Here is a 17,289-nt window from a genome sequence, read left to right on the forward strand (position 1 = left end):
TCGCTAAGTGCTGTTGTGTATGACAGATGCAACGAGAAATTGAGGCACGCTGTGCCCCATAAAAGATAGTATTTCGTACAGGCAACAATCAAGTTATAGTTTAACTTTATCGATCAATCACTCAAATGAACTTGACCTAAGCTAGATCCGTCTGTTGGGGTTTATTGTCATGTTTGCCCCGAAGTGAATTATATAACGACTACGTTTGAACGATGATTTCAGGTCGTTTTTCGATAATCTTGGGACGATCTTAATGTACGCGGTCGTAGCCACTGTATGGAATGCCCTTACAGTTGGTTTATGTCATTGGGGTGTCGGGCTTACGGAATTTTACGGGCCAACGGTGAGACGTCATTTCCTTCACTACTATGAAAATAATCAATTTCAATTTTTCGAATGAAAAGTTTATTGATTCATATGTGTAATCCTATAAAATAGGGAAAAACCAATGTCTGCACAAATGAAGTTACTAAAGCAATAATACGCTTGCTTGTTAAAGGACTGGAAGTTAGAGAATCCTAGAATTAGAATTTTATCTATTAATGTCGAGTAGCCGAATGTCTCTTATAAAATGGATCGGGATTATTTCAACCACCACCAACTTGCGGCTTGGAACTTTTTGTGTCACATTTGACAAAATCTACTGTGATATTCGTCTGCCTCAATTGATAAACTGCAACGATTTGGGTTGTTTGAAATGAACTTTCCACAAAAAGTTGATATATGTATTACGGATACCAGCTTCTTAATTTCTAAGTACTTTCCATGGTGACTTTAGCCGGCCTTTGCAAACAAGCCTTTTAGATAGACTCGTTCTTCCGTCCTTGACCCCTTGCTGGCGCTTGTTTTGATACTGTATCTATTACTGGGAGGGCGTATCAGATTTAACAACATTTTACTGATTTCCCTTTGTTTTAGCCAATCGGGATACTCGAGTGTTTTCTATTTGCGTCAATCATCGCAGCGGTGGATCCCGTAGCCGTGCTTGCGGTGTTCGAAGAGATTCACGTCAACGACCTTCTCTATATCATCGTATTCGGGGAGAGTTTGCTTAATGATGCCGTAACTGTGGTGCGTGTAAGATACCGTGGGAACTTGGGCCCACAATTTCTTTGTAGAAAATATTTCTCTTGTCCGACCTTCAAGTTCTCGGAGTGACTCTCACAACTTATCTATTCTGGAGTCTCTTTTTGGGTACTTTTACTATAAAAGCCATAATATGCTCGCGCTTAGTCATTAATATCGCAGGTATCTTTATAGAAAACAGGCTCAACAAGTTATCGTAAAACTAATCTCACTCAGTGCGCGTCGGATGCGGTGTACGTCGATCACAAAGTTAGAACTTTCATTTACCTAACGTTTATACATCGTAAGCGTAACGCTTTCACTAATGCGTGACAAGTAATGTCTGAATGGTTACACTATACACCAACCATGCTTTACCTTGTGCGTAGGTCTATTATTCGAAAAGACTATTGAAGGGGGAAACTTCTGCTCAATCCGCTGTTCCAAGCCTGTAATACGGTACGGCGCCGAGAGCAAATATTTTTCAAAATAAGTTGAACTATAGATTTACGTAGGCTGTTGGCGAGCTCAGCCAGAATAGACACATGTTTAACCTTGGTAGGTAAAACAAAACGAACCTTTACAAGTAAAGAAATTCGGTAGAGAACATCGGCATAAAATTTAAATATCTAATCATGATAAACGTTGTCATATTTAATACTCGCTTTTACGAGTTTTCGGGAAATTCACAGCAATCTGGAAATAGCCACCTGCATTTTGCAGTTACTGTTTTAGCAAACGTACGTGCCAAGGCTTGGAAACGATGGATTGTGGCTTCTTTTCTTCATTTCTAGGTTAGGTCAGCTGATGGGTTTACCCGTGATATCTTAGCAAGACGTTGTGGTCTAGGTTCGAACCCAAGCTTGATGAAACAGATAGACTTCCCTTCGTGATGGCTGGAAGCGAGCCGTTTGTCTCAAGGAATGCCTAAAAACGATACCGGACGTAAAACTCGAAACGTAGAGGTTATCAGTTAGCCGCATAGCAGTTATAAGCACCCTAACATCTGCGTATGCCCTACTATGTTAAAGTTAGCATACCATTAAAATGCTAGTACATGCATAGTAGTGAGCAGGCACGCCTACATGAAGCACATATATCCTACTTGAGTCCAGTATCCCTTGTTGGGATGATTTTTTTTGTCTGTGTAGTAGAGGTCTTTTTAGCTTGAAGCAGATCACGCGCATTCGCTTAATAACGCCAGCGGTTACTGATAGGCCGGTCGTGTTGTGCCCCACAAATCTTCTATCATTCTAACGTTAATTTTAAAGGCGGATTATCACTTTCGAAGTGTTTGTTGCCCTACGTTTAGGTATTGTATCGCATGTTCGAAACGTACTCGATTCTGGGAATAGAAAATGTCACTGCGGTGGAAGCGATCAAGGGGATTATCAGCTTCTTCGTTGTCGCTCTTGGAGGAGTGGGTAAGTAGAAACGTATACTTTGTTGATATGTATACAAATAGCGTTTTGAGTACACAACTGGTCGTTCGTTGGCTGATTTTCCTGGAAGAATTAAGGAAAAATCATCGTTTTGGCCTCATATGAATGAGTTCTATTAAATTTATCTTCTATTTTAAAAACGGAAAACTTTACACGTAAGCTATCTTCAATAGCATCGATCCTACTCGCTCTTTTTGTACTTTTGTTCTCTTCCGTCATACGATGTGCAAAAGGATCAGCTTAACAGACAGCCTTCTACGGTCCCAGAAGACCCCATTAAAGGTCTATATATGTCATTCTATTTAAAACACACGAGAGCCTTACATTCACCTAAACATAACAAGGTAATAGTGAAACATACTGGAAACGTCATCATGGACCGATGGCAGTCGGGTAATCCTTTAAAGAATTTCTTTTCATCAGCTTTATAGTTAACGATAACAAAAATAGCAATAATAATGAACAACTGTTTGTATTTTGTAATGTTGAAAATCCAGGTGTCGGAATTTTGCTAGGACTGATTGCAGCGTTCACGTCCCGTTTTACTCATCATGTACGGCCAGTTGAGCCTCTCTTCATTTTTCTCTTTGGCTATTTAGCCTATTTGCTCGCGGAAATGTTTAAATTAAGCGGCATCTTATCTCTGACATGTTGTGGTAAGTTGACGAGCTGTCTTCCCATTATACGTCCCTAGTTAAACGGCGCAGTGATAAAACGTTTGTTCATCAAGACTTAAGGGCGTTAACGATGACGTTGGATCCAGGTTCGAAACCTGGCGTAGACAGGACCTTGACGAGTGTCGAAAGTCAAATACAAAACATATTACATAACAATAAGGGTCAAAGTACGCTGAATATATGCACAGTGTTTGGAAGTATTAAGTAAAATCGTGGTGTTGCTACTTGTTTTAAATATATTTGAATGTGCCCTAGAAAAAAACAAAAATGAATTGAAGAAAACGCTATCCTAAGCGGAGCTTTGTTCAACTTATCTAAAGAATCTCGCAAATCTTTGAAAACTCGGTTTCGTTCTAATTGAATGTTATAGAACTTTGCGAGCTTGCATGACATTTCGGAAAGCTTGAATTCGCATGACCTTTTAGACCCTTCAAAAATCTAGGCAGGAGTGCCGTATCCGCCTGCTAATTCTGTTATTAACCAGGAACAACTGTGCTATTCAGGGCAATACTCTCTTTTTGTAATTTGCGAGCAACGAGATCTAATCAATACGCTGTCGTTAACAGCAAGAACGTAAGTTCGACAACACTCAAATTGATTTTATCGCAGGCATGACGATGAAAAATTACGTGGAGGAAAATGTCTCGCAAAAGTCTCATACAACGATTAAATACGGAATGAAGATGATTGCAAACTGCTCGGAAACTATTATCTTTCTCTTCCTCGGAGTAACAACGGTAAGCGTTACGAAGTAGCCTGATTTACGTAGGGTCTTTTTAAACATGACCAGGAAAATTCATTCTAGCTTAACGATGTGCTGCTCCAGTTTTTACCAACTGTTATTAACTTAATTGTTTTACCGCAGGTCAACGACATGCACGAATGGAACACACAATTCATCTGCTTAACAATTCTGTTAATTTCTGTCTTCCGAACACTAGGTGGGTACTGGCGGCAAGGTCATGCTTAGAAATTCAAAGTAAATGAATTAGTATTCATAAATAAAGACAGAATACTTCAGAACTCTCTCAATTCGCCCGCTATAAGGAAATGTAACGAAGGCAACTTGCTCATAACTTCATGCTTATGATATCGCTGAGAAAAAGGCTTAAATGTTTTGCATTTATACGATGTTTATACTTTGTTTATGTTGAAGCAGTAACTGCCACATCTCGCGTAATCGATTTGGTACCTGCGGCTCTGGATAAATTTTGTGATTAGACTTAAGATTGGGTCTGCGTCGCCTTAAAGCGTCACCAGATTGCAATGGTCTGCCTGTGCATGCTGCTGTGTAAATCTGTGATCTGAGTAAATTAGTAATTGCATCAGTCTACAATGCTGTTTTAAGGCTGCCCTACGTGGGCATTTGCTGCTACGTTGCAGCTGTAGCCTTTCAAGATTGACACGCATCCGCCCACTCGTCAAGTGTTATAATTTACGGGTACAAGACTGAGCCAGTTTGCAGGTGCCTAACTAGATGAGAACTAGAGATTTTTTTGGTTCTAAGTTTTTCGCGGTTGTTAAGGCTTTTCCCAAAGGCTTTTAGCTGTTTTAGGAAGTGTTTCATGTCTTCGTCGCCCATTGCACGCATCCGTACATCTGGTTGTGAGTTATGCAATTAAGTTTGCGAAAGCTTGGAGTACGATATAATCATATTAGATAAAGAATAGATCGTTATTTAGATATATAGTATTTTATTTAGATAAAATCAAGTTTAGCGTTTAGCATGTCAGGAAGTTATTTCAATAAATGTATCATTCCTACATTGGGCTCATCACTCAGGCGTATATTGTTATAAGTATATTGCTCAGATAACTAAAGACCGATCTAGGCGACTATAAGGAATCACATACTATTGATATTTATAGCTGGCTCGTTCGTTTTGTGTGTTTGGGTGCCCTTCCTTAATTTTTACTACTCTTCTGTTTACATTCAACGTCATACAGCCTTGCCATTAAGCACTTTATAGCTTTAGCGCGTTATTGCTAATAGTATCGTACACGAACGCTTATGCATGCTAATGGGCGATGTTTTTACATAGGCGTGCTCGAGCGTAGCTCTAAGTATAACCCATATTTTTTAGGACTGTACATGCATTTGTCCCTGAAAATCTGCTAATACATATAATACTGCTTGAAGTAAAAAGGTTGAAACCCTTATAAACGTTGAATACGGGACCGTGGTATTTGATGTACAACAAGGTACCTTGCCAAAACTTTGGGTTAGTTTAGAGATTGGCCAAAAACTAACTATTTTCTCTTCTTCTTTTTTAAGGTGTCATAATCTGTACATGGCCATTGAACAGATACAGACTACATAAACTGAACAAGGTTAGCTGGGCTACGATTTTGCACCATTTTTAAAAACGTATCGTTGTTTTTCTAAAAATTTGGTTTGTATACCGACGGCTGGAAGAAATGGTAGTGAGTCAAAAGCATACTGTAGTTATGTTCCACGTACTCGTCCGTGCTTTTCAAATGATAGTTGTCAACAAACAGAGTATGCCAAATCTACTTAATCATTGTTTCCAACTATAGGTATAGCTTCTATCGGGTTCTACAATGAAATATACAAAGTTCATGATATGTAATCATCTTAGTTTTGTGGGGCATACCCATGTTACCTCAACTTTCGTGTACAGCTCTATGTAAGCACTGCCACGCTATACCAGTATGAAAAAACCTTTTTCAAATGACCTCGATAAACCGAAGAAAAAAGCCACAAATTATTGTTGCAATTTCGATATCAGGCTCAATGGCCATATGTTTGGCCAGTCAACATCGATAAGCGTAGGATTCAAACGTATAGTACCTATGTGAAGAAACGTACTGCTTCGAAAAGAGTTTTCCACCCGTCCAGATGTCTCGTTCGTTTGCTGTTACCACCTACTTGAACGTAGGAGTACTGTTCAAACTCTCAGGAGCTTTTTAGGTTTGTTTTGAATCTCATTTTCTGCAGGCCGCCTGACTGAAAACATTGACCCAGTTTAGTCCTTAAGTAAATAAACGTTTGACGTCCTATGCTGCTGTAATCTAGCTGCATCCGAAAACTTGTGGTCTTTGCTTCTAGCATGAAGTGAACCGTGTATGTATGCATATATGTCCAGGTTCGGTTTTGAAGGTTTATATTTGCTATAGTAACAGCAGTTTGTAGTAACGTACATGCCTACAAAACCTGGGAACACGCAAAATAGTCTAGGGTCGGAACAGAACATCGATGCGCCTTCCGGTTTGCTTCACGCTGTAAGGAGCCGCCACTTACCTGAAGCAATGTATAAGTAAGGCAGCAACAAATGACTTTTCGTCGCAGCAGCATATTCTTCCATTATCATTGTTTTTTTCATCCTATACATTCTGTGTAATAAAATTTGCTATCAGCGTGCCCCGTTTTCACTTCGTTTATGCGCATCAATTATCAGTTCTGGGTTGTTTAGAGGAGGTTAGCAGGAGCTGAACACAAAGGTCATAGTATAATGGTTGCTAACTATCTTTTTTAACAGGTTGATCAGTTTATTATGTCTTACGGAGGACTGAGAGGTGCTGTTGCTTTCGCTCTCGTCCTCGTCGTCGATGAGGAGGTAGGTATTCATTTTGTAGGTATTCTCTGTTTTTTGAATAGTTTTGTTACTTTCTGTCGGATCAATTTGCACGTTTCTGCAACGGGGGGCATCGGCGAAGACCGCATGAAGTGTAGTATATATTCAATAGCTTTTCGTTCACGTCAATCCCGGCCTTATCTCGCTGAGATTCGGTCAGCAAATTTGTTTCACATGTCTAAATCCTTACGCCAGTTCCGTTCCTGTTCCAAGTTCTAGATCTGTCAATAACAACTAGGCTCGAAACTTACTATTATATACATATCTATATATCGATGAATTCGAGTCACCAAATTAGCGTAATGTTATGGGAATGAGTATGGGAGCAAAACTTTGTCAATGATTACTAACCGAATAGATAGAATAGCACCCAAATTCAGCCATTATATCAAAGGCTTTACTTTGTCACACGCATTACGACATTTGTGTTCTTCATTGATTCGACGATCCGTGTGTCCGACACGTGGGACGCATGCACGATGTGTGTAGGTGGTTCCTCAGAAGCGGATGTTTGTAACGACTACGATTGCGGTCATCTACTTCACGGTATTCTGCCAGGGAATGACCATCGGCCCGCTAGTCCGCTTGCTCAATGTACCCACAAAAGACTCTGTAAGCTATGATTTCGATCCACTCGTGAAGTTTCGAAATATTGAACTTCATTTAATCGTGTTATCATTTTCACCTACACTTACTTAAGAGGACGCTTATTTCACCATATGAAGGATCTTTTTATGCTTTTAACTTCAATTCAAAGTTATATATATACACTTTGAATTTATATGTATATATATATATATATATATATATATATATGTATATATATATATATATATATATGTACTAAAACGACTCTGAGGATTCGAAAAATTCTGCATCGGGACAGCATCTGTTCGATGAGATATCGTTGTATTGTGTACAAGATATGTGTGTGGCCTTTGATATCAAAAGAATATTTTTCTTCACGAAAAGCATTCGGTTTTAACTAATAGTTTAGTTTTTTATAGGCCAAATAGGCTCGCCTCAGCTCACTCACCAAATACGGCTTGTTTAGGGCAGCTCGTCTGCAACGCTATTTGTAAAATATCAGTCGTTTGTGATATATAGCAACGTGCTTTATTTTTAATTGAGTCGATAACAACTGGTGTTTTCTCTTTTTGTGTTTCACAGACTCGTATTTCAATGAACGAGCGTCTGCACACGCGGCTGTTTGACCATCTAATGGCTGGAATCGAAGATATCACTGGCATGTTTATGGGCAACTACAAACTGCGAGACAAGTTCAAGCACTTCAATAATCGATGGATCAGGTAAACGGAACATAACAGTGACGCGACCCTCAACTGTTCCGTAGTATTCAAAGAGAGTCTCAGGCACAAACATCATTCGAAACTAAGTTCAAAGTACACATAAAAACGGAATAAAAATCTTTCTCGATGAGCAGCAACTTTGAAGTGGCATTACTTACTCAGCAGACATATTATTTGTCTATTGAAGAAAACCGAAACGGCCCTGAACCTGCATCAGGTTTCGAACGTAATTATGAACAGATCGATTCGATTTATTAGAGTCGCAATCCATACTTACTGCTCGCTTGAGGGGTTGGATGACGTTACGAGCGGGGGCTCGCTGTGCAGGGAGAAGAATTCTCGAATAGAATATTGCATAGAAGTCTTTTACGTTTAGCCCACCACGGCGCGCTTATTGTTTAGAAGAATAGGCGACGATTAAGGGCGAGTGCTATCGAACAGATATAACAGATGCTATTGCTTATCGTAGACCTATCCTGCTAAATGACGATCGTGTACGGGAACCTAAGATCCTCGAGACCTGCTCAAAACTCACCATGGCAGACGCGGTTAGTACATATGCTTACCCTCTTTCGCTCTATGTATATATTTGTGTGTAAAATTCTAGGTTACTCCCTCTTCTACTTAATCTTACCTAATGAGATCTCTAGTAACTGACAGCTTCAATAGTAGTGAGCCTCCGCTTGTTTGCGACGCGTCACTTGAATTGCTGAGCGGTAATAGAGGAAAGGTCCACACGGTAAAACCGTTGATGTCTAAACCTGTGATATGTTGATGCTGTACGCCTAATATTTGATACGTTATTTCTTGCCATTGAATTTAGCGCTACTCTCATGTAGTGTACTGGCACCATTAGGTGCGGTAATTGTGATAAGAAAAATCTAAACAACGGCGAAGCACCAAACGAATTCGGTTAGAGACAGCAGACCTTCAGTTAGAGCTAGCCATCAGGGCAAGGACATGCCTTCGCCAAGCTCCATGTTAAATATATATGGCTGTATACGTTTATTTTACACACGATTAGTATGAGGTTTTGCATCCTGGATGGTACACGTTCAACATTTGACGATGTCTATTACAGGTGAACATTGTCAAAAAAAACAATTCGATGCTCAACACTTTAGCGATGTCGAAGGAAAATGGTATGTCTTTATCAAGTATCGTCCGTACCTATACACAGAGCAATCTAAATGCCTCAGGATCCTTCGGGTGAGTCATTCTCTGAGCGAAATACCGATAGTGATTTGAATGGTCAGTGGCACTATTTCTTAACATTTATACATTGTTACTGTGCTACAATATGAACATATCATACTATAGTGGTACAACTTTCCAAGTTGGCACTCGCTGCTCAATAGGCTAATCGAAGCTTTAAACAGACCTAAAGGGGTAGACCAAAAGTTTGAAGAATTCGCGTATAGTATACAAAACTAATATTATGGCAATGGTCTGTGTCTTTGGTGGCGTACAGCGGTCCGGGTCTACCTCGGAACGATTCTTTCGGAGGAATTCCTGTAGGAGACCGAGCTACTGATCTGAATTATGATATGAACGAATTGCATTGGTCGCCCAGCGGGAAGGTACGGCTGGTGAAAAGGCTCGTTTAAACTTCACTCTGATAAATATATATATATTTGAAAGTTGAAAGTTCGCAATATATTGACGTTTAAGGACTCGAAATAAACGAAATATAGCGCTAATTAGGCAAGTAAATAAATAATTAAAATTCAGCAACAATACATGTGTTGAATTACATTGCAAATTCATATAAAAAAGCACGACTGAAGGTAGTGGTTGCATGGTTACCTCGACTTAATGAAAGCAACTTTTTACAATAATTACAGTTGTTGTAGTGAGGGCTAGCTATAGCATTGAGGTAAGTGTACGAGCTGGAGGAACACGCATGAGGCCTGCGTGGATCTACGAGGTCGAATTCGGTCACCAGAGTGTTTCCGCCATAGTGTCCAAAAAGTTCTAGAGCCATCGAAAGCTGTAAAAAATGCTATTGTAAAAAATATTTTTTAACTAAATACGCTTTTCACGTCTCGGGTTCTTGATTTACAGGATATTCAGGAAGCAGAACTTCATCATGTTTTGAAGGATGCGCTTGCCAAGCCTAAGGTGAGTTTTTATCCCGTGTTTATCCAGTCTGTATAATTGTATTAATATAAATGGAACAAACTATTTTGATTAAATCTTCTAGTGGAAGCAAGCTTTTGATGCTATACCGAGGATGAAACTCCGAAGATTAGTTCACAAAGTAGTAATAGCCAAAAACGTAAAAAAAGAAATAAAGAATTTTAGGGCATGATATTAGCACATATGGGCAGTAGGTCATCTAGCTTTGGGGCTTTCAAGTCCTATAGACAGGCTCGCTTGTATATTAACGAATTGTTATCAACAACAACTAGAAAAACGAACTTACAGTACATCAGCAACTGACAAGCTGCATGATTGCAAGCATTGCCATAGAAGGCCTGTTGATGGTACCTACCGATATGAAACCCACATTTATCGTTCGTGGCCAATATCGATTTACACACACCACCGATTGCATCTCTATTCTACGGCTAAGGCCTCGCTAGCGTACCCTTGAAATGGACTTCGCGAAAGTCAGAACCAATGCGAGCCCGTTGAAATGCCACATGGTTAGTTTTACCATTGAATATTAAGTTCAATTTAATTACTTTGGACCTGGAACTCTATGGAAAAACATCCGAATGTGGACTGCGTTTTCAGCGCAGGATACGTCAGTAAGCCACCAGCGCTAAGGATGTCTGTCCTAGAAATTAGTAGGCACAAATTAACTGCGTGGCTGAAACGCACAATGAATTGCTCTGAATATAGCAAACAAATATGTACGGACTTGAATACCTGTAGTGGTAATTAAATGCCATTTTTCAATAAAAACGACAACAAATCAACGTTAGTAATTACATTAATAAATAATAAACAAAAGTAAGGAAAAGCTAATTTACCTACTATTTGGGCAACGGACCTATATAGATTAGTTTAAGTTAATTAAGCGTTACTGCAACATGTCAAAACTAGGAAAAACATGTGTTATTTCTTTCGATAATTGGAAAACACAGCCAATTCGGGAGAATAGCTGTAGGTTTTTCAATGCGTCAAACAACTGAATGCATCGAAAATTTGCTAAATGTTAATCCTCGTCGAAGATGCTACGTAAGGCTGCAAAGGTCTTATTTTGCACCTAGCGACTGAGCCGGTAAAAAACATGTATATATGGAAATGAGTGGCTGTATGATTCAGCCACATTACCTGTATGGTAAGGTGCGTGCTCTTTAAACCATTGTCCATAAGCTACCTATGGCATCACTGCAGTGACAATTTACACTGTGAAAGGATTGTTTACATATTTAGTACCATCAAATTATTTACAAGCATATATTATGCAAGCATAGGCGCAGCCACCACTTGTCAGCGGTCTGCTGGTTCTCATGGCCAACGTCGGACAAAAACGGGTCTTGCTGGATAATCACAGCTTAAAAGTATCCAATTCAAGCCCGCATAATTTAGCAGAGTATCTAAATCGAATGGTAAAAGACATGGCACGAAAACTAACGAACGTTCTTCTACTACCGTGATATCTAGCGTGACATTCTGCAGTCTTTCCTTTCAACAGACTACCTAAAGTTATTTAAACTTATGTTGCTCATATATGTCGTCTTCCTGATTCTAGTCAGCCAGGTTCGCCTAACAGCATGCTGGTCGCCTAGTAAAACTGTTAAAGACCTTCAACAACGTAACATGCTGTCTTAACTACTGCAACTATAAATCTCCGTATTAGATAATTATATTTGACGGAGGGACGTGTGAGATGGGCATCCGACAAGATACAGGATGACTGTACTGCAGTTTGAGTTAATTTATTTAGGCTGAGCGACCACGTTTGTGACTGGCGATGTAGATATCCCAATAAACGCCGACCGGCTTCATGCGAAGCACTGTTGCAAATAAGGAGGAACGTACAATGTGATACTGATGTACACTGGGGAGGTTTCATCGGGGGGAAATGTACTATTCAATGGGAACTAAGCCTTTATGCGGTCCATAGAACTTCGCCCTCAGATGACAGCTGATTATACCGTGGTTAGGCATGCTTGTATTAGTTAATGGTAAACGTTTGTCCCTGGGGAGTTCAATAGGCTTCATCATCTCAATTGCCACATTGTCTGCGAGAGAATAGCAAAACTCGTAATCAGAGCCCCCCCACCCACAATAACAGATAAAGACTGCGCGATGGAAACTGCTTCATCTGCTAAGCGGACACACGTATCTGTCGAACAAAGGATGGGTATTGGTGTCTGCCTTCGCCCAACAGGGGTGGTACGTAAACGGTTATTGATTGCTTTGAACACGACATGTTAACAGACATCGTTAACAGACCTGTTTATCATCTTCTAATTCGATCAAGCTTCACTTCGAAAGAGACGGTAGCTCCAAAAGCAGACCTTACCTGCGTGTCGCTTAGGTATTTAATAAAAATATTCCTGCGGAGACGTTGTATAAATAAAAAAAATCTCAATTTTTAGTAACACCATATGCAAGTTTGGTGACTTTCGCATTTGTAAACCTTGCTTGAGTAGTCGTTCCGGTACGATACACGGACCAGGCACATATGTGCTTCCAGCGTCCTAAAAAGCTTACCGCAGCAGTTACAGCCGTTACTTTTGCTATAGCGGACGTCGCCTCTCGGATTGAAACCGATGCCTAAGCGTTATTGATATTTACCATGTATCATCATTACGACTATCGAGAAAAACGCGAGCCAACGTTCGGCGACAGACAACAGACGAGAGGGAGGAAGGGAAGCAAATTTCGTTCGATAGATCTTTAGCCCCACTTTAGACTTAACTTTTTGAAGGTTACCAGAAGATCTAACTGGCGGCGATTCAACTGTCTACGAACTGGTACTCTTCGACTTCTGGAAAGGGTTGATCGGTCATATCTTTCCATATCTATGCTCCGTGTATGCGGCTTCGTGTATATCTGGAGCATTGGCAATTCAATCGCAGAACGGTCGTATAGTTATGCTTATCCGAAACGTAACTTAGTTCTCGAACGTATTTTGAGTAGTATGAAAGACAGGCCCTGGCCTGCTTGTAATGAAGTGCTAGCAGCATGAGATGAAGAACATTACTACCAAGAAGTACTAGAAGACAATAGTTGTTGCTGTTATTATTATTTTTTTAATGCTTGTTCTGCATCACCAACGTTCTATTAGGATACAGCGCGTGACCTATATAACCTTACTGTACCTGATCTGTCTCTGTAAGCACACGTCTTTCCCGCATATCGAAGCCTTAGATTTTCACGTTCAGCTTTTCGAAGACGAACCGGTGTCTACCGATTATTAACGAAAATTTGTTTAAACTGCCCACATTCATATGTGCATGATAGATTAACAATTATCAATTTAAGATACAAACAACGTTCACAAACGTGTCAAGTTGGCGGGCGCACTCTGTTTATTGAGTCGTCGCCTCACGATCCTACCGAAAGAAAGAAAGGAAAAAAACAACAGTTCCTTTATTAGAGTGTTGTTGCATATTTGGACTACGAAAAAACCAAACCTCTAACATATCAGTGTGAGATGTTTTCTATAGTGGCAAGGACGCGGCAATAGTTTCGACAGTTAAGGTGCATGTTCCTTTTTTAAACTAATTTATAATATACTATTTAATAAAGCATTGGGTTAGAGATCTATAGATGTCCTTGCATACCTATAATTACATATCGGTAATAGTTTTCGTTGTAAACTCTGTGTGCATATTAAGTGGCATACTATTTTGATGAATTTACAAATGTTCAAAGGCAAATAACTTCGAGTATCCTGTAGGCGTTTTCTGGTTCCAGGACAATGCTGCAGCTCCTTTTGATAGTTAGTCGTTTATCGTTTCCGAGTGATGCTAAAATATGTAGTTTCGTTTGTGATGAATGGAACATTTAATGGCAGACGTATCTTATTAACGTTTCCTATCCTCCAACATTTGTACTGACCGTTCATCGCTAAACGCAACGTTGAATTCATCAATGCCATATATGCCGATTCATAATCCCATCAATAAGTGTTAATAGGGTTTGTAGGATTTATAAACTGGCTGCTATTCTAAGCTCACACATAGACACAAAGAGTAACCGCCCGTCACACCTTGGTTTGCGCGTAAAGAACGTAAACTCCAACGGCCTTCTTTAATATGCTCCCCGTAAGACAGTCCCATTATAAGGTAGCATCCTTTCGTCGCCTATTAATTGACTTTAACAAGATATTAAAGTCAACTTGTTATTCAATCAGAAGTTACAATTAGGTATTCAAGCGCACGTTCGACCTTTAGCTAATTGTCCTTAATTGAGGCCTTTTCTATAGAGCTGAGCCTCTAAAACTAACCTAAAACTCATGCATAGCTCTTATTCGCACAAGAACTATGGGGGAATAAAGAGTTTCGTAAACACAGAGTGCTTTTTCTGCGCGAACACTTTTTTCGGTAACTCAGTGAAGCTATTTATAAAAGGCGGATGGTCGAAAGGCCGCATCGATTATACACACCGAACGAAATAAACAAGTACCCGCGCACAAAGGACACCGTAGAGACACCGGGGGGTGGAAAGATATATTTTTTTTACACTGGAAACACACGCTATAAAGCAATCAATCTATTATTCTACCTCCGATTGTCTATTGGTATCGATTTCGGTTGTTTCAAGTAAGTGAGGACACCGTGCCAATAGGACTAATGTAACAAATATGTGAATAAAGTCAAAGATAAGTCAAATATATTGAATTTCTGTTGACCGCGGATTTATGTGAGCATTCTATCAGGCAAGTACTGCTAATCAGGCTAGATCATCGAATTTGCACAGTTAGCTCAATCAGCGAGCACTGTTGGGCAAGCATTTCATTTCGTCGCTTCCCGCCGCCTAATCCTGCTTCGAGATTGTCTTGAATTCCTGATTCACGCGAATAATTCCAACTATTCCATTGGTCAAATCTGGACATGAGCCTAGTGGCTTTCGTTAAGGTCATTTACCGAAGGGAGCCTTTCACTGCCCCATCGAGGTTGGGGCCTGTGAAACGCCCATGGCTGTGTAGCCTTGCCGTTTGTAATGTAGGGCACTAATATTTTTTGCTTTCTCGATATATCGACGCATCCACTCATTAGAACTATGCTACGTAGGGATGCAATGGAACGCCTCCTATTCTATGTTGCTCCGACAGCAGCTGCAGGGGCGGTTCATTATGTTTCTCTTCTGACCAAGGTGGCGATCTACGTAAGGTGCTTAACGTGACCTTTTCACATATGAACACATCGAGTGCGGACACACTCTATGAGCAGCAGGAACCTGTGCGGCTGGCGACAAGAGTAGCTTCTGTCAGTCAAACGGATGTATTTTTTGTACGCCCCACTGAGAAATAACGTTTGCGGTAGGTCTAACCTACGGTCTTGGTACTGACCTGAGGCCTCGCTCCTAGTTTTCTTTACCCTTTTTTTTGGTTCGGACCGAGGCAAGCATTAGGAAAAAGGGCTCACGGGGTGAGAGTTTGCTCAAGTGGCCTTGGCATGACATCGGTTGGCCTTAATCAGTTACGCGCAGAATTCGTTGTTCGACCATTGGCGTGTTTTGCAGTGTGATACGAACGTGCAATAGTCAGGTAGGCCACCTGGCGACATTTATGAGTTAGAGGAAAAGCAGGCCAGCGTGTGTCCAGAGACGAAGAGAGCAAAAGAGCGTTGCAGGTGCCCAGTTGCTCAAGACGAACGTAGTGTTTCATGTACAAGTTTTCTTTATGAGACAGCTTAGCCAGGTGGTTAGTTATTCTTTGCCAGTAATACTCTTTGTTTATATAGCGGATGTCAAGAAAATTTACAATGGTTTGTATTGTGGCTACAGGCAGCGATACTGGTGTTGGCAGTACCATCTTAAAATGCCACTGACAAAATGGCAGCTGCTTTCAACTTACAATTATAGAGATTTTGCCATAGTTATTACCGGATTATGTATAGGCGACGCTCCCTTTTTGACACCCTGCATGTTCTAGTGTAGGCTAGCATATATATAATTGTAGGCTTAAGAATCATAGATTAAAAAAAAGGGGGCGCGACATCTCTCGAGTAGTGTGTTTCCATACATGGGGCCGAACGAAGTGTGGACTATGCATCTGAAATTGGCTGCGCTCTTGGGGTAGATTAACCTCTGTTAAAACCTGTGATTAACTGAATATCGTCTGTCTTTTTTTTACTAAGTTTTAAGATAAGTTCCAGTGCGAACTTAGCTCATATGGTGTGCGAAATGCTGCATGCTTGAGACGAAAAAAAGTGATGCGAAAAAAAGTCATACCAAACAATCATAGGTAGAACCGATTATTTCTTACTTGTTTGCGTTGTCTACCGCGCCCTGACTTCGTAGACCCGATAGTGACAGGCCAAGCCTCTGCGTTCATTACCGATAATTAAAAGCCGTCGGTTTATGTTCTATTTTCATTCAGTCGCGGTATATCCGCTGGCGGGACGAGCAGCGATCCCCGAGCGACAGAGGCCACTCGGTATCAGGTGCTAATCCTCTACATCACGAAATCAGGTTGCATGCAAGGTAAGTGTCATAAAGACATTACGGTATGTACTTGTGTTTTTTTTTTGTTGGCGTCCATAAGATCAGCCGGGAGCTGGGCATAAGTGCGTTCAGAATGGAAGCATGTGCTGGAAAAAGCTAGACTTTGCCTCGCTCTTAACAGTCAACAGTGTCCCCCCTCCCTCCCCCCCCTCTCTCTCTCTCTCTTCAGATTTGGTATTGTTACAAGTGCTATCGCCTCATATTCCGACGGGATGACACCCTCAGCCGTTTTCGAATTGAACCAGAACACTTTCATTTTAGTGGTAAACCATTGGCAACCCAGTGCTAGTGCATTAACCTATACTTAAGTCCTTTGGATGGCTTCACCTCTATTTTTGTAACAAGTTCGACCCTTTTATAACGACGGTACTTTATAAATATATGTAGCAATCTGGCATCTAGATCTAGTTGGAAATAAGCGGTCGGAATACTCGGAGTTCAGATTTTTTTTAAACTGTATGCCTGATGAAGTGACCGTAACAGGTAGACTGGCAAAACAAACAATCAGCAATTTTGCCTGTTTGCAAAGGATAATAAATTAGCTAGTAAACTACTGAAAAGAAAGA

General features: G+C 40.4%; 1 protein-coding gene across 9 annotated transcripts in view; it reads left to right on the forward strand.

Moving 5' to 3' along the window:
- LOC111269084 (Na(+)/H(+) exchanger protein 2) overlaps nt 1-17,289 on the forward strand; it is an 87,039-nt gene that overhangs the window by 57,067 nt on the left and 12,683 nt on the right. For 8 of the 9 annotated variants that reach the window (XM_022848434.2, XM_086971960.1, XM_086971959.1 and 5 more), the window contains 15 exons: nt 223-343; nt 919-1,071; nt 2,378-2,489; nt 3,005-3,163; nt 3,794-3,921; nt 4,050-4,125; nt 5,459-5,514; nt 6,684-6,761; nt 7,269-7,391; nt 7,950-8,089; nt 8,559-8,637; nt 9,171-9,298; nt 9,561-9,669; nt 10,154-10,210; nt 16,599-16,702. In XM_022848434.2, the coding sequence (XP_022704169.1) occupies nt 223-343; nt 919-1,071; nt 2,378-2,489; nt 3,005-3,163; nt 3,794-3,921; nt 4,050-4,125; nt 5,459-5,514; nt 6,684-6,761; nt 7,269-7,391; nt 7,950-8,089; nt 8,559-8,637; nt 9,171-9,298; nt 9,561-9,669; nt 10,154-10,210; nt 16,599-16,702 (1,623 nt within the window). The remainder of the gene's footprint in view (nt 1-222; nt 344-918; nt 1,072-2,377; nt 2,490-3,004; nt 3,164-3,793; nt 3,922-4,049; nt 4,126-5,458; nt 5,515-6,683; nt 6,762-7,268; nt 7,392-7,949; nt 8,090-8,558; nt 8,638-9,170; nt 9,299-9,560; nt 9,670-10,153; nt 10,211-16,598; nt 16,703-17,289) is intronic. The other variant, XM_086971961.1, reaches the window with a different exon arrangement.

Source organism: Varroa jacobsoni, unplaced genomic scaffold (genome assembly GCF_002532875.2).
Source record: "Varroa jacobsoni isolate VJ856 unplaced genomic scaffold, vjacob_1.0 scaffold_1352, whole genome shotgun sequence".
NCBI classification, from domain to species: domain Eukaryota; kingdom Metazoa; phylum Arthropoda; class Arachnida; order Mesostigmata; family Varroidae; genus Varroa; species Varroa jacobsoni.